Here is a 21,789-nt window from a genome sequence, read left to right as displayed (position 1 = left end):
TTTTTATCTTACTACTATTATTAGCCTCATTGAGATGATTCTAAACTTGTCCTTAAGCAATTAGGAGAAGAATTCAGAGTCCACATTTCTATATTGAAATATTAAAAAGATATAATTAGTTAACTAAAATCATACCCATATCGTTTTGAGTTTCTATTTATACCTCTATGACATAACGTTATTCATGTTACAGTAGTTGTCATTGGGCGTTTGATTTGCACTTCAAACGAGATAAAGAAAGATAGACATTGGTCTCTCTCGGTGCTTCTTTCACATGATATATCAGAATTGACCAAACACGTTTCTCATTCACGATCTCTGACTCTGAATTAGATTAGCATCTCCCTGCAATCTCTATTTGGATGGTTGTACGTGATTTGGAGCTACTGTTCCAACAACGGCACCGTTTCCAACCGTTGTTTGGATGTATCGATGTCCATTCCTCTAAATCTTCTTTAGTTGTTTTGAAGGTCTCCTCTGCCTTCATGGTTCTATTAGTAATCACAGTTTCATTCCTTACCCTTAAAGCCCGATAAAACCCACAAAGATAGATAGATGCCCACGGGCCACGGACAACAACTTTGGCTTTTGGATCGCGAGTTTTGAGCTTGCCCTACTTGCATCCTCCCTGACACTTCAAAAGCAAGTTAGGACTTGGGAGTAGCAAACTCCTTCGAAATCTTCAAAGGTTCGAGAGTTTTGCCTTCTTCCAAGGGGTCACTTTTCTATCTTTAGGGTTGGTAGAACCCCATCCTTATCTTTTCTGTTGTGTGAGCTTGTTCGTTCTGCGAACAACAATCCGTTTCTTTTCCCCCATGTAAGTAGTAAGTTTTAAGATTCATGTTTGGCTTTCCCTAGAGGAGAGTTAAATGAATTTATCTTAATGAAATGGGTGTTTGATGGCCAAAGAAAAAATTATATATGTAGAGGCCCATTTGGCCATGTGTATCAGAGCACGAAGAGTGTTATAGCAGAGATACTAAGCACATTAGCAGTGGAACAGAATAAGAGAGGATGTTTCTTTGATGGCGATACATAGATATTTCTTATACAAATGTTAATGTTTACTCATTTTTATTTATTTATTCAAATCATCGTTTTATTTGTTATTCTACGCAATTCCTAAAGAAACTACCATTACCCCATTCGGTGACGATAAACAAACTCTGATTTTCTCATGAATATGATGACTGATAGCCAAACACAAATCATAAGAGATTTTGCAGACACCCCACCTCTAGTATTCCTAAACTCTTCACAAATCAGCTATAGAAAGGTAGAGAAAATAAGGTTTTTGCAAAAGAAAGCTCCAAGGTTTCTCAGCACAAGTGTATGTATTCCAACAACATTGGAAAACAATTCCATGGTAAGGGAGATGTCTCAAAAGTTCCAGAAGTTGGAACTGGTTTAATGTACGCACCGATAAAATCTCAGTAACCATATCTCAGGTTTCCAAGAAGAACAATGTGCGATAACAAAAATGTTTTAAGACCAAACAAGATAATAGAAATCAAGACGCAAGTTCAAAAGGCTTATAACAATAACTCAAATACATGACAGATTTTAGTTCTCCGGCTAAACAAAACAAGAATCTGAATCACCAGACAGGTATGCAAACTAGAATCTGATTAAAAAAAAACATCTAAGCCAAACAAAACTAGTCGAAACTTGCGTTCAAGAACTTAAGCAGTTCATTTCTTTTGCTCTCTGCAGCTTTGTCCTCTTTGGACTTGTCGACCTTCAGAAGAATCTGAAATCCAAACACCCATAAGAAGAAAGAGAGCAAGGGCGTAGTAATGTTAGAAACCAAAAGAGAGTCTTGACTATAACCTTTTTCCCTGAGACGGCACTCCTACGCTCACCATCGTCCTTGTCACGGCTCAAAAACTGAAAACCAGAAGAGAATACAGGCATAACCGTTAAGCAAAGAAACATGAACTTCGTGTAAAGGTTAGTTCTTTATGAATACATCGATTTTAGTACCTTTGATAGTTTAACAGGACCGCTGCTTCCTTCTCCTTCCCCTTTCTAAACAAGACTCACAATGCCAGGACCAAAAAAAATAAAAACAAAACAAACCGAAGAAAACACAAAAGTCCCCAGTCGATCATGTCACCAACCCCAGCTCCAAGTTCGAAGAGGCCACAGAGAAAAGGCAAAAGAAGTATTATAAGTAACATGTTATCTTGATGAAAAACTCATTCTAAAACGTAATGAGAAACAATAACTCACCTTTCTATCTCTATTCTTATGCCTTTTATGACGATGACTCTTACTTCGCTCCTTATCCTTAGCCTGTCAAACAAAAACAGAGTACTACTTTTAAAGCAGAACACCATCATATAAAGAGAGAAACCATCAAATGACTAAACAAAAAGCAACCTTCTTTGGCTTTTCATGCTTCTTGTGCCTTCGTGACCTCTCGTGCTCACTATCTGAGCTCTCATCTCTGCCAAAAACAACATCACTGACTAAATCAAAAACTATAAAGCTCAACAATTTCATTCAGATTCCACTAAACCAAAACCCTAACATCGACGAACAAAGTCAAAAATGTGAAACCAAGGTGTTTCCGGTCCACAGACGAAATAAAGTTTTTAAATCGTATTACACAGTGAGAGAAGTTGACATTGACGGACCTGGAGGAGTCGGAGTAAGAGGAATCAGATGAATCGGAGGAGCTGTGGCGTCTACGGCGTTTTTTAGAGGTGGATCGGCTCTTCTTCCGTACCTTGAGAGAGTCTCTGTCACGGTCGTTTCTACGGTGACGGCGGCGATCTCTACGGCGGCGATGAGAGTCTGAAGAATCAGAGGAGACGTCGGAGGAAGACGAAGAAGAAGATGAAGCCGCCATTGTGTGAGAAACAGAGCAAAAAATTAGATCTTAAGGGTTTTGGTCAAAACATATAAGAAAGATATTTATTTCCGAAATAATTTGAGGGATTGATTTGTAACAAATAAGAGTTTATTGGTATTTGTTATAAATATTATAAGGTTTAGGAGTTTCTTTGCAATGCGATCAATTTTGGTCCTTTTGGACCTTTTGGTACAATTTGGTCCAATTGCTGCATCAATCTTAGTCCACACAAGATCCGAAAGGTCCTCAATCACCATAACACATAGGAAACGTTATATTGTATTTTAGTATTTGTATGAAATTTTTTTCTACATATAATCTATTAGGTACAGAATAAAAACCCTCCCATTTATACAAGATGATGTACTAATTAATTTTATATAGAAAAGATAATTACAGTATATAGATACATGCATGGCGAGTTAACATGAATTTACAAAGCTAGTGATAACCTCATTAACTTGGTACACCAATAATGCTGAACCTGATGTCCTCAAAAGGTTAGCCAAAATATCAAAACCAAAAAAAAGTTTACGAGTAGAAAGCACTCGATCTCTAGTTAGACCTGGTCTTTTGAATCCATCTCAAACCGAGCTTTTTGGGGAATCTGATGGTGAAGCAGATGGAGAAGTTGATGGTGAAGCTGAAGGAGAAGCAGATGGGGAGGTTGAAGGAGAAACTGAAGGAGAAGCTGATGGAGAAGCTGATGGAGAAACTGAAGGAGAAGGTGAAGGTGAAGGTGAAGTTGATGGGGAACCCTGATAATCAGCAGGTGGTGAAGCTGAAGGAGACACTACAGTTGAAGGTGTAGCTGGTGGGGAACCAAGATGACCAGCTGGTGGAGAATTTGAAGGAGACGTTACCGTTGATGGCGAATCTGATGACTCTGTTGTGTTGGAGCCAGTTGTTGTAGAATTTGCGGAGTCCAGTTCACTTGGATCGGTTCCTGAGCTGTTTCCAGGGAAAAGACCTGGGATGTACGGAACACCTTTACCTGGAATCCAAGCGTCACCTTGAATGTATTCAGCTGGAGTGAATTTAAGGATTTCTTCTTCACTCAACTTCTTGATTCCGGGCCAAGTAACTCGTTTTGTGACACCTGCACCCGGTCCAGTGTTCCGTACCTCTGAGTAGAAGAGTGTATCAAGGGCAAAATTGCCAAGCCATGGTTGCCATCCTTCCGGCGGAATAAAATCCGGGATGAACGTATTCATGAAGATAGTTCTTGAATACTCTTTCCATGGCCTTCCAAGATAAGATTTGCTGGTTTCCTTGACTGTCAAGTAATCCGGTTCGCCAGCAATCGTACACCCTTGGAGCACGAATCCTGTGGATTCACGCGGATCTTTACGTCCGTGGGCGGTAATGGGACATGCTTGGTTCGGGAGTGGCTTTCTTACCAATAAAGTACAATTTTGGAATACCGCAGCTGCGTCTCCAAAGAGAAAATCGATGGTGCCCGATATAGTACAATCCCGGTAAAACTGACGGTGGGAATGTGCGTACAGAGTGTCTTGGTAACCATCGAATCTACAGTTGTAGAATATCGATTCATCTGATAGAACTCTAATCGCTACCGCTTGATGTTTTATTGCCCCTGCCGTGTTCTCAAACCCCATGTTCTTGGCAATGAAATGGTCTCCAACGATTGCTGCAATAACCATAAGGTTCACTCAAATCAGGCCGGCTCATTAAAACTTTGGACCTTATGCATCAATAAAAGACATTAATCTCCAATATTTTAATTTCGGTCCTAAAGTAACAAATTTTGTTAATAAATCATTGGCCATATACATTTTTTTGGGCCTAATTCACATACAAATTTGTAATTTGTAAAATAAAACAAAACATGTAAGAGAAATCATTACCAACGGTGGCGGTTCTGTAGGTGGTAATACCATCCTTGTAATTTTTGTCGCCGGAAATGACAGTTTTGTCAGGACCATCACCGATGAAAACAAGATGTGTCATGCTTCTGTTCACCTGAACGTACTCTTTATAGATTCCACCTTTAATGTGAACCACAAAAGTCGTGTTCTTCTTCTTGGGGACATGATTCAATGCCTCGTTGATCGTCTTATACTGTCCGCTTCCATCTTGAGCCACTACGATATCTGCCTTAACCTCGGACATAGGAGAGTTCAAAAGCCTACGCGTTCGCCCATCCATCCACGAAGGGAACTCTTGGGACAGAAGCCTGCGACTATTCATCTCCGGAATTTGCATTTGCCCTAAATAATTCGACATCTCGGTGACCATTGCAAGCCCGTTGTGCGTTAACTGCACAGCGGTTTTCAATGCCTTCTTAATCGTCTCACCTGCATCCCCTTGCGTCCCTTGAAACCCGTCAAGACAAGTTTCCTCATGACTAATCGTTGCGCTAAGCCAAACTCTCAGCTTAACCAATGCCTCGTCAACCTTATGAAACTCAAACCTCCCCAACTCCTCAAACGACTTGCTAAGCTCACCGATTGCGTAATCCATTAGCTCCTTGCATTGATCCAACGCCATTTTCGTCCTCGGATCCTTCTGCANCTTGCGTAGCCTCTTTAGGAGTGTGAGTTCTGCATAATTTTGGAAATATTTGCAAGAATAGTTTTGTTTATGATTAAGGAGTTTTGTAGTTTTGGTTTGCTTTGTTTTATGAGGTTTGGCGGGGAAGNTTGTGACTTCTTCGCCACGCCAGTTATCTGTTTCATTGTCGCGTTAAACGCTGTCTTCACCAGCTCCAATGGATCTGATGTGTTCTNTATCATCTATAATCAACTTAATTTAAGGTACAACTAAATTAGATGGGAAATAATTAATCAGAAAAATTTGCTCACATAATTTGATGGACCAAAAAATGAATAATCCGAAACTAATTTAAAAAATCCTTACTCAAGAATATAGGCGACATCTTTTATAGTAAGAATAGAAAGCAGGTGAAAGTGAAAGAAGTTTGATGGAAAGTATGTTTAAGTGCTAATTACCCTTTAAAATTAGAAAATATACCATTTTTTACGTTTTAAGATTAACGGTTTATGTTTTAGGGGTTAGAGTACGATTTAAATTTTATGGTTATGGTTGGTTTTATGGGTTTACACTTTAGTATATAGAGTTCAAAAATTATAATCTAGGATTTGCTGTTTATATTTTTAATTATTTTGTTTCTTCAAAATTGTTTTAATAAATTTTCCAATAAAATTGTTTAAGTTAAAGTGAGTGTATATGGATGGATATATCTTAACATAATTTCAAACATGAGGTGTATAAAAGAAATCTTAAAAAAAAAAATTAATTTACATATAACCAATTGACCATTTTTTAATGCTTTATTTGTGTATAATGTTAAACTATATATATATATATATATATATATCATGTTTAAAGAAATTTCATAATAATAAATGTATTCGACATGAAATAATAATAAATCTGTATATTGTTATGTTTATTATTACATAATTATATAGTTAAACATGTTTATAGATATAAATGTTTATATGTTGACATATGACATCACCATATAAAATGTTAATCTGAAAGAAATGTAAATTTTTAATTTGATAATTTTGAACTCTATATTTCATTAGATTTGTTTGATCTAGAACTTATAAATTTTTTACTTTTTCGTTTAAATACTAACAAAATGAAACCATTGTATTTGACACTATAAATTTCCAAAATAATTTGTATCAACAAAACTACAAAGATAATCCTACTATATTAATTGAGAAGTACAAATATGAAACTAACCTTAAAATGTGTAAAAAATTACATTCAATTGCCATTAGAAAATTATAATTATGATTAATCAATTAATTAAATAAATATAATTAATTAAAAATAAAAACACTGACAGATCAAATATAAAAAAATCTAGAAAAGTAAAAGAAATTTATTCAAATTAAAACTAATTTGTACTTGAAAGAAAATAAAAAAAATTAACTGCTAATATAATAGAGTTTATTTTCTTCTTTAATTTTACATTGTCATGCCATTGATTTGTATGACAACCCATCTCGCGGACCCCACTAGCTCCCCGCTAGCTGCCCCAACGGACCGTCCGTGGACCCTGCTAACCCCCGCTAGCCGTCCCAATGGACTCCAAGCTGGCCCTGCAGGGCATCGATCCTAACTCCTCACCGTGGAATGGAACTATTTATCCAAATCCACAGTAGGTTATTAGTGCACCAGGCATTCCTCGAACCCTGGTCCCCACCCTTTAACAACCTTCCCACAGGACAAGCTGTCACCAATTGACCTAAAATATTTTTTAAAAAAATATAAACAAATCACAATTTCAAAAACTAAGATTTTATATCCAAGTAGTCAATATAATTATTTTTAATAACAAGATTTCAAATATTTTGTTAAAATTTCAAATTATGATTCTCCTATCATCTTTATTTTATTTTATTTACAAATTGTTTAGAATTTTCATATAATACTTATGATTAATAAAATGCAGATTTTTTTCTTCATATATTGTGATTTGAACTTTTAAAAACAAAGATATATTACTTGATCTATGAAAATAAAATGTGTGTTTTAATTTTTACAATGGCGAGTTGGTAAAAATAAATTTATATAGCTGATAATTAATAAATTTTATTTATTCATAATTGTAATATTAAAATTACTACTTCATATATCACAAAATAATGATGCAAATGCAACAAATAAACAATATAAAACTATAATATACGTCAAAAATAAAATATTATAATATTCTAAAATAGTATTCAAAAAAACATATATAGATTTACAGAACAATTAAAAATAAATATTATCTCAAACAAAATATTTTTAAAAATATATATATAACAATAACTTTTGTTATTCTTTTATATTTTTCTTTTAAATGTTGACCCGTGCTTTAAGCACGGGATATTGCCTAGTAAAAGTATTAATTGTGGAGAACTCTTAAAATAACATAATTTAAATTCATCTAAATTAATTATTTTAATTCATTATGAATTACTTTAATTCATTTAAATTAGATACTTTAATTCTTTTAACATAATTTAAACATATTTATATAATTGGACATGTTTAAATAATTATATTTTCAAAATGAATTCATTAACTTCATAAAATCAAAATTTATCAAATTACAAACTTTATTTCTTTTAGGCGTATATTACTATTCAATCAATCAATAATACGATTGCTAATCAATCTCAAATTTGAATATAATTAAACTAAAAATTATCATAAATTTTATTTATTTGAATCAAAACTCACTTATAATATACATAAATAAAAATGAATATATATTTTTGTTGAGGCTGAAATGAAAATGAATAGTTAATACCAACAATTGTAATTTAAAGAAGAAACAAATTCTATTGGCAATTCTATTGAATATAAAACAACCTAAAATCATTACACATTTTGGCAATTCTATTAAAAGAGAAGTACAAAATTAAGAATGTCCAAAATCCTGGCTAATATTACAGCAATTGCCACTTAATTAAGCATTAAGGAGATGATTAATTAAAATTGAAAAGGGTAAATTTGAAATTAAAAAAATCTAACTCATTTATCGAAGGATCCGTGTGTTTTTTATGGATCTCCGACTGGGTCATTAATTTTTTTTTGTTTCGGTCATCTTTTTTTTTTCTTTGATAATCATTTCCATTGTTTCTTTTGGTAATTGCTTCTTCTATCAGTAAAAAAAAACAAGGATCTATGTGGCTTTAAATAAATCAAGCAAACTTGAATTGTCTTTGGGTTATGATCTGTTCATGTAAATTAAAAATCACAATCTCAAAAAAAAAAAAATCATTTATTTGTTGCTAACATAGAAATGAATATGTATTTATTGGATCTAGCATATGATGTATAGAAAATAGAGAAAAGAAGAACTGATTCTTAGTTTGTCCACACAAAAAAAAAAAAAAAAAACCTCATAAAAATGGAGTTTCGATTTCTGAAAGAAGAAGACAAGGGTAATTTTGTCATTTCTAATTAGGACAATGAAAATGAGGAACAAAATATTAGGTAGGAATCGAACTACTGACCTGTGGGTAATCAAAATCTTTTTAAACCAGCAGACTATACAATATATTAATAATTATATGTTAAATATCATAAGATATAAACGGGATAGCTGAATACTTTTTTGTTTAAAATGATGATGTTATACTTTAATAATACTTAGATTAATCTGTAAAACAGTGATTGCCGGTTCAAAATAGTTTACATAATTTGATAATGTTGTAGATCATGTGATGGAACTGGTTATTAAAAAATACATATTATGATACCAAATTAGATTACAAGTATATTGTTAAATAATACGTATTATTATTCATGTTTGTTAAAAAAAAAATTATTATTCAGTCTTAAATTAAAAATATTTTTGAAGTGTTGAAATAATAGTCAAAAATTATATATTTAAAGAAAATTTAAACCGTCATGGTGTCATGTACTTTTCTATTTTTTTAACCATGTCATTTATTTTATTTTAGATCTTATGCTTAATCGGATATGGATCAAAATATATGCTTCTTTTTAAAGCGGGTCATGTATTTTTTTTTGTTTTTGCAAATAGTTTACATAACTAACAAAATTTAATTTGTTACCAGTTTTGAAAATATAGTATCCTTATTTGTTCTATTATTATGGTTTCAAAAATTGAAAACGTTAATGACATCAAATATATAAAAAACAAAATATCTGATCATTTTTTATTTTTAAAAATATAATATCATTGAACCAAGATATCCAAAAAATGTAATTAATGTATGATGAGTTAATTAGTATCCATATTTAGCCCTATTAGAACCAAAGCATGCTAGACAAATGCAGTTTTCATAATTTAAGTTTTCCTTAAAGGAAAGCAGTTTTATGTTTAAAATTATTTATCATTAATATTAATAAAACGTCAATAATCTTGTAATCATAAGTAGAGCAGATGCGGACATACTATATAGTATATACTACAATATGATAGTTTTTTGCAGGTTGTATTTTTCCTAATCCATTGTAGGACAAATCTAGAATGGCTGGTTTGAATTATTAAAATAATACTAAAACTATGAACTTATTTTATATATTATATATTTCTAATAATAGTTTGGAATTAATTAAGGTATATATTATATCCATATTTACTATACCAACTACGAAATAGACTGACCTACAAAGAAGAAACAATGCTATACAATAAAAATAAATTAAAACACAATAAAAATAAGAAAATATATTAAAACACAATATGGTGTCCAAAAAAATAAAAATAAATATTAAAACACAATAAAAAAATTAAACCAACACTAAAACTATGAAATTATTATATATATTGTATATTCCTAATAATAGTTTGGAATTAACTAAGATATATATTATATTTATATTTACTATACGAACTACAAAATATACCGACCTACAAAGAAGAAACAATACTATTTAATAAAAAGAAATTAAAACATTGTATTCTTGCTTTTTTTTATTTGCTATTACTTGCTAGGATTTGATATTACTTGCTAGGATTCATGTGGTATACCGGCTAGGATGAGAGACGAAGAAGCTCTCTACAACGCACTGTCATTAATACCTTTATTTTTAAAATGGGGCATATACGAATAACGAGTATGTGATGTTTGCTATAAATTAAAAATTGTTTCGGATGCATCGTGGGTTAAAACCTATATTACATTAATAAGCTTATATATTATATCCGACATGCACAAACGATACATATATTAGTTTTGTACATATAAGTTCTTTTTAATTTGTAGTCTAATTTATAAAACATAATTAAGTTTCATCCTGCGGTTTACCGCGGGTTCAAACCTAGTTTACTTGATAAACTAACACAAAGTGTGGGTTATTATCTAATGATTAAGTTTTTTAAAAGTATGAACAATTAGTTATACAATTTGGAAAAATATAAACGTTGATATTTGCCTAGATAAAAGAATAATTTCATAATATTTTAGTGAAAAAAGAAAGATACTGTAATAAAAAATATTATGTGGTAATGAGTCAGTATTCATGAATGTATTGTGGATATATGTTACCAAATAGTTGAGTAATCTCATGAAGGTATTCAAGCTTTCTTTTTCTGAAAATACATATGATATGTAACATATCTGATAATAAATTTATAAAAAATAAAATTGTTATTCTTTACAGTTCATAGACCATTTTTGTTATTTTGTTTCCTTCTTTAGTATTTTCCTCCGAAGTAAAAGTTGATTAGGACAGAAAAACCAATTAAAGAAACGAGGAAGAAATAACTGTAGTCAATCACAAGCTGTCTAAGTTTAATGTTTATGAAACACATTCCAAGTTAATTTTTCCTTAGTAGAATGCAATTTTTTATATTTGTAATGAGTAATTATCTTCTATAAAACTAGTAAAGAATAACATCATCCTTCCATAGTAGTGAAATATGGTACTTTGACTAGTTAGCTTGGTAATTATTACTTATTTTAAATCAATGAATATATATATACTTTTTTCAAAAAAAGAACAGGAGAATTCATAGAAAATATAATAGTTTATAACAATTATTTGTTCAAACAAATTTTTGTTCAATATTTTTCTTGAACGTTAAGTATTTCTGTAACAAGATGGTTGGAAAAAACATATACTTTTAAGTATTTGTTTTATATATAACATAGGCAACTCCAATAAATTTTTGAAGTATGGATTTATATTAGAAAACACTGTACATATTTTATATAAAAATATAGTGAAGATACAAAAAGAGTAAATAATTGTTAGAAAAACAACTGCAAAATTATGGATTCACAGTACAGTTGTATACAACTAATATTTCAAAAAAGAGTATTATTTTGTAAGTCAAAATAAGTAAAATCAACATATTTAAAGAAACAACTATAACTTTTGATATGAAGTCTACTTGTTCTAATTTTATTTGCCTTTGGAGATTTTCTACTATAATAGTTCACGAACATTAAGGTTGCTTTCTCAATAAATAGTGACCTCATTTTCTCCGAATCTAAGCACAAAATATAAAGATCACTTCTCATTTCCGAACAAAGAAAAAAAGGATTTGTTATGGAGAACCAAGCTATGTCTTCTTCAGGCTCTTCCACACCCAAACCAGAAAAACTCAAAGGTGTTGTTGTGGCCACACAGAAGTCCAAGGAGAAGGCAACAAGAAACACTGATCTGAAACTAGGTTCTCCTCAGGAGGTCACCTCTGACAGGAGGACTGAGAACCCTTGTTTTGGATCTAGTGATGTCCGAAGAGGAAGAGAGATCATGAAGATTTACCCGTCCAAATCGAACAAGATCTACACATGTCACTTTTGCAAAAAAGGATTCTCCACTTCTCAAGCCCTAGGTGGTCACCAGAACGCCCACAAGCAAGAGCGGGAGTGGGACAAGAAGCGGAAGGAGATGGAAGCAGACTTTCCTGGACTCGCCTTTTTGAACCCTTACCTAGATAAGCCTCACATTCTCTTAGGTGGGTATTCACAAGATGCTTTATCAAATGAAAATCATCTTGGGATCACTCTTGATCCTTTTAAACGTTTAGTTTACCCATCTTTCAATAGAGGAGTCCTCGGAGGACTCACGGATATGAACATGACCGTAGTTCCTCGTGTGACTCCAACTCGTTTCTTCACCGGGAACGCTAGCACCAATGATATTGCTTCAAGGGTCCCTGATCCTTTACCAAAAAGGAGTTTCCCATTAATTTCAAGAAACGTTTATCCTTTTCCTCCTCCTCGAGCCACCAAACTTTTTAGCGATGTGGCTTTAAAAGAGAATGTTTTGAGCGAAGAGAATTTCATCTCAAAGATTGGAACAAACAATGTTGTGGAGATTGATGATGATGATGATATTCAGCCAGAAGAAGACAACTCCAAAAGCGGAGAAATTGATTTATCTCTATCCCTTTGAATATCTTTTTTTTTCTTTCTCTTTTCTATGTTATTTAATCTTTTATTTTGAGGTTTCATAGTTACTAGAGACCTTCTGTTGTTATCCACCACATCTCTGGATGAAAATTGTTTTTATCCTCTTTAAGTTATTTTTTTTTTCGTTTTAAATGTTCATTTTCTTGTATCATCTCTTCTTCTATTCACATGTAATTGTGTTTTAGTTGAGTGTTTATCCCCCATTCTCTTTTTTTGTTTTCTTTTCATTCTAACGTTAATATCTCATCAGTTTACAATAAATCATGATTCTTCCAAGGTTGTGTCTTAAATTAAGATAGTGTATTTGGAAATAAATAAGTAAAATAGTAAAGCCAATTGACTATGAACCGATGTCTTCACTCAACAATTTGAAGGGATACCTTTCCTCACAAAAATATTCATACTTTGATTTTACAAATCTTCCATTTAAAGTATGAATGACTGGAAGTTTCAAATATATATATATATATATATATATATATATATATATATAATAGAAAGTTTGGTATTTACTATATGTTGTTTCTCACTCAAGATCAAAAAATTAATCAGATCTCAAATATGCAAACCTGAATCACTATAGTCACTTAAATAAGAACATGTGTTTTCTACTCCACAAAGTAGGAAATATGGATAGCTGTTATTATTTTTTATACGAGCTTCAATCACCTCACTCAGAGCACGTAATATACGATGCGAGATGATCTCACTATGCATGATGTGGCATTGACACTGCAATTAAAGTGGTTGAGGGGGCCAATTTAGCATAAGTGTGTATCATCTTAACTATTTTTAACTCAATTTTGACTTATGAAGTCTTTTAAGACCTATAAAAGGGATAATCAAAGAGAATGACCACAATAATACATATAAAAACGCAAATTGGAAATTTGTTGTGGGTTCTTGGTATAAGAACATGTTCAATGGATGATCGGTCAAATAGATGGTATATTAAAATTAAGAGAATGTGAGTCTTATAAACATGAATCTGATTTGTACAACAAGCTAGAACCAGATAATGGACTTGGGTAGCTAAAGGAAATATCAAACAAATATTAGAATTTAAAAATGAGGCATCAAAATTGATATTATGTAATATCATAACTTGGTTTAGAGAATATTACACCAAATATTATCGGATTGTCACTATGCATGAAAAACAGTAACTTTATCGTCATTTCTCTAGAATCAGTTGTGAATTTGTGCTCATCATAATTGGGGTTAATCATGTGGGATTGATTGTATTCTTTATTGAAAGTATATTAGGTATCGATGGAAAACTTGAAAGTGACTGGATCCATGAAAAGAAAGTATTGGATTGTAGAGATTACTGTTGTGAAAGAGGTTATAACGTGATACAAGAGCATACTCTATAAAAATTTCATGAGGTTTTTGCTTAAATATTTAATCATTCAGTCTCACAAAATTTTGTTCATAGATATTGGATGTGAAACAGAATTATCGAACAAACGAAAAACTCCCAAAAGTCCATATTTGATCACTTCCAGTGATATAAAAATATGACGTCATTTTATAAAATGAGATAAAATCGACACTAGGTTTCATCTTCCATTTGTTTCCTTTTTTTATTAATTGTAGAATTGTTATGATGGAGGATTGAGGAAGATGTTTCACAATGTGATGTAAATATGGTAAAACTGTAAGGATAGGTACACCGATTACTGCCAAAAACTTCATGAAGATTGTAAAAATGGATCAAAAGAGGTATAGTGGATTTCCATATTTCAATGTACTTTGTTTATGATTGAAATATTAGTTTGAGTTTCGTGTACTATTACAGATTTAAAGAAATTGAAGATTTTTAAATCTTCAAAAAATAAGACAACTGCTTAAAGATCATATTTCTTGAAGCATATTTTAGATATTTATGTCTCCCCTTCTTCCTCTTTGGTTTTTAGTTTTCTTCCTTTCATATTATAGATTTCTTCTACCAAATTAGTATGTGGCTTGATCACATACCCATATTTCATTCAAAACAATATAATACAATTGACTATTTATATCGTGGAAGCATAATTTTTTTATGCGTTGGAGTTCAATCAAAATGTGTAATCATTATGGTTAATATTCTTCTTGACAATGAACCTTAACGCATGAGAGAGCAAGGAAATTCACTCATCTCCCATCTCTGACATGCGTTAGTCCGTATTCTTATGTTCAAGATGGCAGATTCACTACAATCAAGAATGTTACCTTATCGAGGATACTACAAACGACATTAAAAAATGAGATTTTTGTCAAATATGCCATATTTTTTAAAAAAATTCCAAATGTGCCATATTGTTTTTAGTCTTTCCAAATGTGTCATATTTGACATTATGGCATAAAATGTTGTCCACCAAAATGAAAAGAAACAAGCTAAAAAAGTCTACTAGAGGTTAAAATTGTCCACGAATGGGTTAAAATTGTCCAAAAAAGTTAAAGTAATCAAACGAAGGGGTTAAGATTATCCAAAAAGATCAAAAGTATCCATCAAAAAGGTTAAAGTTTTCCACCAAATGCCTAAACTGTTGTCCACCAAACTAAGTTGTCCACCAATTGCCATCGGTATGACACATTTGGAAAGACGCAAACGATTATGGCAGATCTGGAAAGAAAAAACACTGTTTATGGCACATTTTTCTCTAAAAAAAATTAACATTAAAACCAAGTAAAATTCTTTTAGGTATTTCACTGAACACTTGGTGCTTAACATCAAATCAAACTCTAGCCATTTAAAAAATGAAGTTCCTGAAACTTGAATATACATAACATGTAACATGGTATTATCAAGATACGAAACAAACATATTTTTACGATTCAACAATTATATCATACCATATCGACATTCACAGTGAAAAAAGAACAACTCATTACTTCATTCGCATTTATCAAGGACATGAATTGGAACTTTCAAGCCAATTTCATGTGACAATGTATAAGTTTCTTCAATTATGTAATTCTAGCTAAGTCGTATTTATGGAACAAGCCTTTTCAACCTTAATCCATATCTTTAACCTCACTCTCTGTTTCAACGACCAAATAACACTAAACCCTGAATCGTAGGAGTTTTGTAAAAAATATAATAACTTTTGATGAAAAAGAACTCATAATTTTGTCAAAATATTCTTTATTATAATAAACTTTCGATGAAACACAGTTTGTCCGAAAATGGTAGATAATTTGTCATATGGTCACTTTTTTACTCATAATCAGAAATTAAATGAGATATTTGTTGATAGGAAAACAAAAGAATAGATTGCTTGTAGAAGTAGATTTTGACTTAACTTGATGACACTAGTAACCTTTTGTCAAATTTATAATTAATTATAATTACTTACAATCTTAATTTTAGTATTTGTAGGAACCATAAATTAAGAAGGGACAAAGGTTTTGAGTGGCATTCATTTTGTTTGATGGGTGGCGCAGAGTTCATCGTTGCAATCCTACGAAAAAATATCCTTAAACGCAACAAAATCTTCATCTTTTTTCAAGTATACAAGTATGGTGTTTTCACAAATTCTTATATGGAGACTTCTCAGTACTTCTCTTTGGATAGCGTGGTGCACTCATTATCTTCTCAATGGAACTTCTTTTTGGGATATCAGTGAGGGAACAAAAGTATCATGGTTTTGGAGAGGAAACTTCTTCAGCTAAGGGCCCTTGCTCAAGAGTTTTTCTGAATAAAGATAAGGAATCTCTCAGTATTTTTTGGTTTGATCATTGGCTCAAAGGAGGTAATAGAATGAAAAAGATTGGATATGTGGGGACACAAATGTTGGGCATCCAACGGGCACTAGAGGTTGAGGCGCTGCCGCAATCCACGAAAAGTTCAAAACGTCATTCTCAATGAAAAAAACATGGAAACAAATCCAACAATCTTTTCCAAACGTTCAATGGTATAGATTTGTACAGCTCTTGTTAGCTATTCCAAGGTCTTGTTAGCTATTCCAAGGTACCCTTTAATTACTTGAATAACAATTAGATATAAGCTTTCAACAAGGACTCGAATACAAAATTGGGGTAGCACGCAACCGTGTAGTCTATGCGGCGAGCTGGTCAAGACTTTTGCCTGCCCATATTCTTATACAATTTAGAATTATATATACGTCAAACTAGTCGAACACTCCATCAGTCCTAATTGGAACTACACTCTCTAATCGATCATGACCAAGCGGAAATCCTTACAAGATTCTCTCCTCATCCGCCTTGCTTTCTAGGCTTCCATCTACGAGATCTGGAAGGAAAGAAAAGGGAGAAGACATAAATAACCATCGAGATCTTCTTTTCAAACTCCTCAAACAATAGACATATTGATTGTCAACCGCATCATCTCTCGCACTTTAGGTCGGACAACCGAAGACTCTACACTCCTTAGTAGTTGGAGTCTACTCTATTCAGCCCCAAGAACATAATGACATTATCCTCTATTTTTATTACTAATGTCTAAACCTCTATTTCCAAACTAACGATTAAACTTTTTTCCCTTTGTAAATAATTTTTATTGTTGGTTAAATTAATATAAATTTTTTTTAAAAACAATCTTTTTCTCATAGAAAAAAATTCTTTTTCGTAGCTAATTTTTTCCTAAGACATAAAAAGTTTAAATTCAATTTTTTTAATCCACATTTATATCAATTGTGCATTAATGTATTATTATTAATTTCTATGACTCACCGCATCATCTCTCGCACTTCAGTTCGGATAAACGATGACTCTACACTCCTCAGTATTTGGAGTCTACTCTATACAGCCCTAAGAACATAGTGACATTATCCTCCATTTTTATTAATAATGTCTAAACCTCTATTTCCAAACTTTTTGTTTTAACGCTTAAACATTTTTACCTTTTTCCCTTTATAAATATTTTTTTTGTTGGTTAAATTAATATAACATTTAAAAAAAAATCTTTTTCTCATAGAAAAATATTATTTTGGTAGCTAATTGTTTCCTTAGGCACAAAAAGTTTAATTTTTTTTTTATCCACACATCAATTGTGCATGAATGTATTATTATTAATTTCTATGACTCACTTTAATTGCTCATATAAATCAATAATTGAGTAATAATTAGCTGTACATTTAATATACCAAATTTTATGAAAGTTAATATTGGGCCTTATTTGTTTCTATATAGTTTAAAACAATTTTTTCCAGTTTCACAAAATCAATGTGATTGTCAAATCCAAAAGATATTATACCAAAAATGCTTAAATAAGCTTAATCAAGACCGTTAACCTCTTGAGACTAATAATAAATAGAACATAGTCTTTTTCTCATCAATGTGTGAAGTCATACAAACAAAAGAAACTTTATAAAAGCAATGTGGGTTAGAGTGTCTCAAAAAATATAGTCTCACAATCTAAGATTTAATTAAGCTGGCGATTCTGCAAAAAAATATTCTCTCAAAACAAAGCCACAAAAGTGTTCTCACATAAAAAATAGATGGAGAATGAGCATTCTAGCCTCTTCTACCTTGACCGATACTCCAAATTTTCTCAAGTTTCACAAGTTCGTCAATCTTTGAATAACTCATCTTTCAATAACGTATGTACTAATGCTTGTTTCTTTGATGCTTCTCTACCCAAATCAGATGTCGAACCATTTAAGAACATTCGTTATAGTTCTGAACATGGTTGTTTGACCATGAGTTTTGATTCCCCTCCTCCAAGTCCTTCAACCTCATTTTTATGTGATTTATCACTAAATCTTGTTTGTGGCAATGCTCATATTCCGGAGTTGTTTACAAGGGATCTCATTTCAACCATTGGAAGTCATGATCGTTACTCGGTAGATCTTATTCCAAAACTCGACAAAAACAGTTCTATCATGAATAATTTTAAAGACTGGGGGCTTGATTTGTCTCTTTAGATGTAATCCAATTTGTAAGAAATAATTATTAATAATATTGGTGTCTTTAGATTAAATTCATAATATGTGCTTTTTGTAATATTATAATTATAATAAAAAGAGGTTTGCCTATTTAAAGTACTCAAGTTCTTATCACACACATATATGCCTATATAACATCAAATGAATATTTCCAAAATCATATAATAATGTCGCGTATAACCTCGATAAAACTTCAATTCCAAACTAGTTTTTAAATACAAAAAATATATTGATATTATTTATAGAGGTACGGTTTTCTTGTGTACCATTTATTTTAAATACAATGGGTGAGCTCAGTAAAATTGTGATAAATTATATAATAAAAAATATAAGTACACTATTATAAAATATGTTTAAAACATAAATAAATATCAGTTTTTAGGACAACATTAATTTTTCGTTTGTATTATGCATGCCATCAAAGAACCCCAATTAAATAAATAATAATACCATAACTTCTCCTAATTTTATTCTAATTTTAATAACGATATCTTGAATGCATCTCATCATATATTCATATAATGTATACATACATATTGTTTTGAAGTGTAAACTTATGGATGCATAAACAATTATTATTGTACACATATAATTTTCTAAAGTATATGGAAAATAGAAATTATTTATTAACATGCATCTAAGTATTATAATTAATAGTCAAGAGAGAAAAAGATTGCATATTTTTTTTCTATACTTTACAACCAATACAAAAAGGACTGGTATACTATTATCCTTATAAATAAATGTATATCTTGGAAAAAAATAGGCATATCAAATGTTCATATAATTATTTTTCATTTTTCTGTCCTGTCAATTTTTTATTTAATAATTTGAAGTTTTTAGTTAATTTATGTGGAATATGATTAAAAAGTGAAAATTATAAATCTTATTTATGACATAAGAAAAATTATTTTAAGACTTTCTTAAGAGTATATTAATATTCAAATAGTTTTAGAATAAACATCATATCTTTATATCGTATCAATTAATATTACATGATCCAACTAAAAAGAAAACTCTAGGAGTACAAAACATAGAATAAAAAAATTTCACTATACCATAATTTTAGTTACATATTACAAATTTAGTGAATATCATATTTTCTAGGCACAACCTTTGTAAACACGACAATCTATACTATTAATTGGGGAGCACACTTAGGAATATAAAAAATAAAAAAACATAACATATATTTATGTTGCCAAACAGGTTCAGTTACTTATATAATTAAAAATAAAAAATAAACAATATATGGTAAACAAAAACTATTAGTTAAAAATCTAATATTTATGGAAACAATAATTATGAAATTAATTATAAAATCAAAATTACCCTATATTTTTGGAAATGGTTTAAAGTTTAATGTTTGCTTCCATAATAACCAAAAAAATTTAAATCAAAAATTATATATATATATATATATATATATTAATTGGGAGCACACTTAGGGATACAAAAAAAATAAAAATAAACATGACATATATTCATGTTGCCAAACAGGTTCAATTACTTATATAATTAAAAATAAAAGAATAAACAATATATGGTAAACAACAACTGTTAGTCAAAAATCTAATATTTATGGAAATAATAATTACGAAATTAATTATAAATTAAAAATTACCCTATATTTTGGAAATGGTATAAAGTTTAAAGTTTGCTTCCATAAAAATCAAAGAATTTAAATAGAAAATTATATATATATATATGTAAACATATTTGATTTGATTTTAAATTGTGAGATATTTACAGAAATAACAAATCAATTTAATACAATTAAATAGAAACAAATAATCATATATCTATAATATTAATTAGGGAGCACACTTAGGATACAAAAAAAAACAAAAAAGCATGACATATATCCACCAGTTAAACAAACAATCAGAAAGTTTCATTTAAAATAATTAATTACAAAGTTATATTTTGAATCTGTAATTTTTATGAATGCAACCTTTACAACTTTGAATTTTTTTTTAATTACTTCTACATGATCAAATTGAATTGCATATACTGTTTTGACTCATTTTTTTTATTTTTCTTTTATTTTTACCAAACTAATAATAATATTAGTTTTTATATATTTTTAACTTCATTTTTTATTTTATCAATACTTATTATAATGAACTTCTATAATTATGGCTCCTAAAGACTTTGGGTTGAATTAAATTAGACAAATTTATGTTTTCTGTCAAAATTTATATATTATAGGTCTTCCCACTATTTTTAATAAATTGTCTAATATAAAAAATTTAAACAAATAAAAAAAAAATTAAAAACCCTGCACAAAAGTGCGGGTTGGTCCATAGGTTTACTTCACATAAATTAACCCCAAATAATTTTAGTTTTACTAATACATAATTGTAAAAAAAAAAAAAAAAAAGAAGATCAGATACGAGACGGGAACGGGTAATCTAAAAAAAAAAATTATATAAACTATTTTTCATAGAAAAAAAACAAGAAATAAATATATCAAAATGAGATTATAAAATTACGATAATTAAATTATACTTTATGTGAATCCAACATTTATGGTGAAGCGGTTATTATTTCAAACGTTTAGAAATTTGATGAAGGTAAACCAATATAAGTTTATGTTATAAATGTTATACCAAATAATTATATTTACAAATAAAATGTTATGTGGATGTGAATCTTTTACATACTTCCTTATTTGTTGGACTAGAATATACAATCTCAAATTAATAAAATATTATTAAAACTACGGTTATAAGATAAAAAAGGGACATACCGTATATGGGATGAGACGGGTTCAGAAACACATAAACAGATCTGTATCTTTCTCTTACTATTTTTTAATGTACTTAAATCTAATCATCTTCTTTCCAAGCCAAACTGAAAATAAATTGGTACAAAGTTAGATTATGAATGTTAATAACATTTTTAACATTCATAATTACAAATGTAACTCCGCATAATCCAAACTTAATTACAAACTTAGTTCTTTTAAAATTACCCCCGCACGTATGTGCGGGTCCAATCCCTAGTTATATTATTGATTGACATCCTCTATATAATAAAACGGAAGTACACAATTTTTTTTGTATACTATATAATTTTTATAAGTTGGTTACAAAATATGATATATATTAAAATTAAGTTGGTTACAAAAAAAGGTTATAGATTAATTGGT

At 30.3% G+C, this 21,789-nt stretch overlaps 3 protein-coding genes across 3 annotated transcripts; 1 reads left to right on the top strand and 2 right to left on the bottom strand.

Annotated features, from left to right (window-relative positions):
- On the bottom strand, positions 1,482–2,886 carry LOC104771180 (protein FAM133A). Its single transcript, XM_010495665.2, has 6 exons — positions 2,640–2,886; positions 2,383–2,449; positions 2,233–2,295; positions 1,984–2,028; positions 1,831–1,887; positions 1,482–1,750 (listed from the first exon to the last, which is right to left on the bottom strand). The coding sequence occupies exons 1-6, from the start codon at positions 2,852–2,854 to the stop codon at positions 1,658–1,660; spliced, it is 540 nt and encodes a 179-aa protein (XP_010493967.1). The 5' UTR covers positions 2,855–2,886; the 3' UTR covers positions 1,482–1,657.
- LOC104772642 (putative pectinesterase/pectinesterase inhibitor 28) lies at positions 3,190–5,613 on the bottom strand. The gene is made up of 3 exons (XM_010497234.1): positions 5,493–5,613; positions 4,726–5,421; positions 3,190–4,508 (listed from the first exon to the last, which is right to left on the bottom strand). Exons 1-3 carry the CDS (start codon positions 5,611–5,613, stop codon positions 3,442–3,444), a joined length of 1,884 nt encoding a protein of 627 aa, XP_010495536.1. The 3' UTR covers positions 3,190–3,441.
- LOC104772641 lies at positions 11,876–12,727 on the top strand. The gene has a single exon (XM_010497233.1). It carries the CDS (start codon positions 11,876–11,878, stop codon positions 12,725–12,727), a length of 852 nt encoding a protein of 283 aa, XP_010495535.1.

This window comes from Camelina sativa, chromosome 20 (genome assembly GCF_000633955.1).
Source record: "Camelina sativa cultivar DH55 chromosome 20, Cs, whole genome shotgun sequence".
Taxonomy (NCBI): Eukaryota; Viridiplantae; Streptophyta; class Magnoliopsida; order Brassicales; family Brassicaceae; genus Camelina; species Camelina sativa.
This window is presented reverse-complemented; position numbering and strand designations above follow the sequence as displayed.

Excerpts from the sequence above, each read along its gene's own strand:
- LOC104771180 (XM_010495665.2), bottom strand. The coding sequence starts at position 2,854 with ATGGCGGCTTCATCTTCTTCTTCGTCTTCCTCCGACGTCTCCTCTGAT. Across the intron at positions 1,888-1,983 it reads GTCCTGTTAAACTATCAAAG|TTTTTGAGCCGTGACAAGGA; the intron begins GTACTAAAATCG and ends TCTGGTTTTCAG. Across the intron at positions 1,751-1,830 it reads GTGCCGTCTCAGGGAAAAAG|ATTCTTCTGAAGGTCGACAA; the intron begins GTTATAGTCAAG and ends TTTGGATTTCAG.
- LOC104772641 (XM_010497233.1), top strand. The coding sequence starts at position 11,876 with ATGGAGAACCAAGCTATGTCTTCTTCAGGCTCTTCCACACCCAAACCA.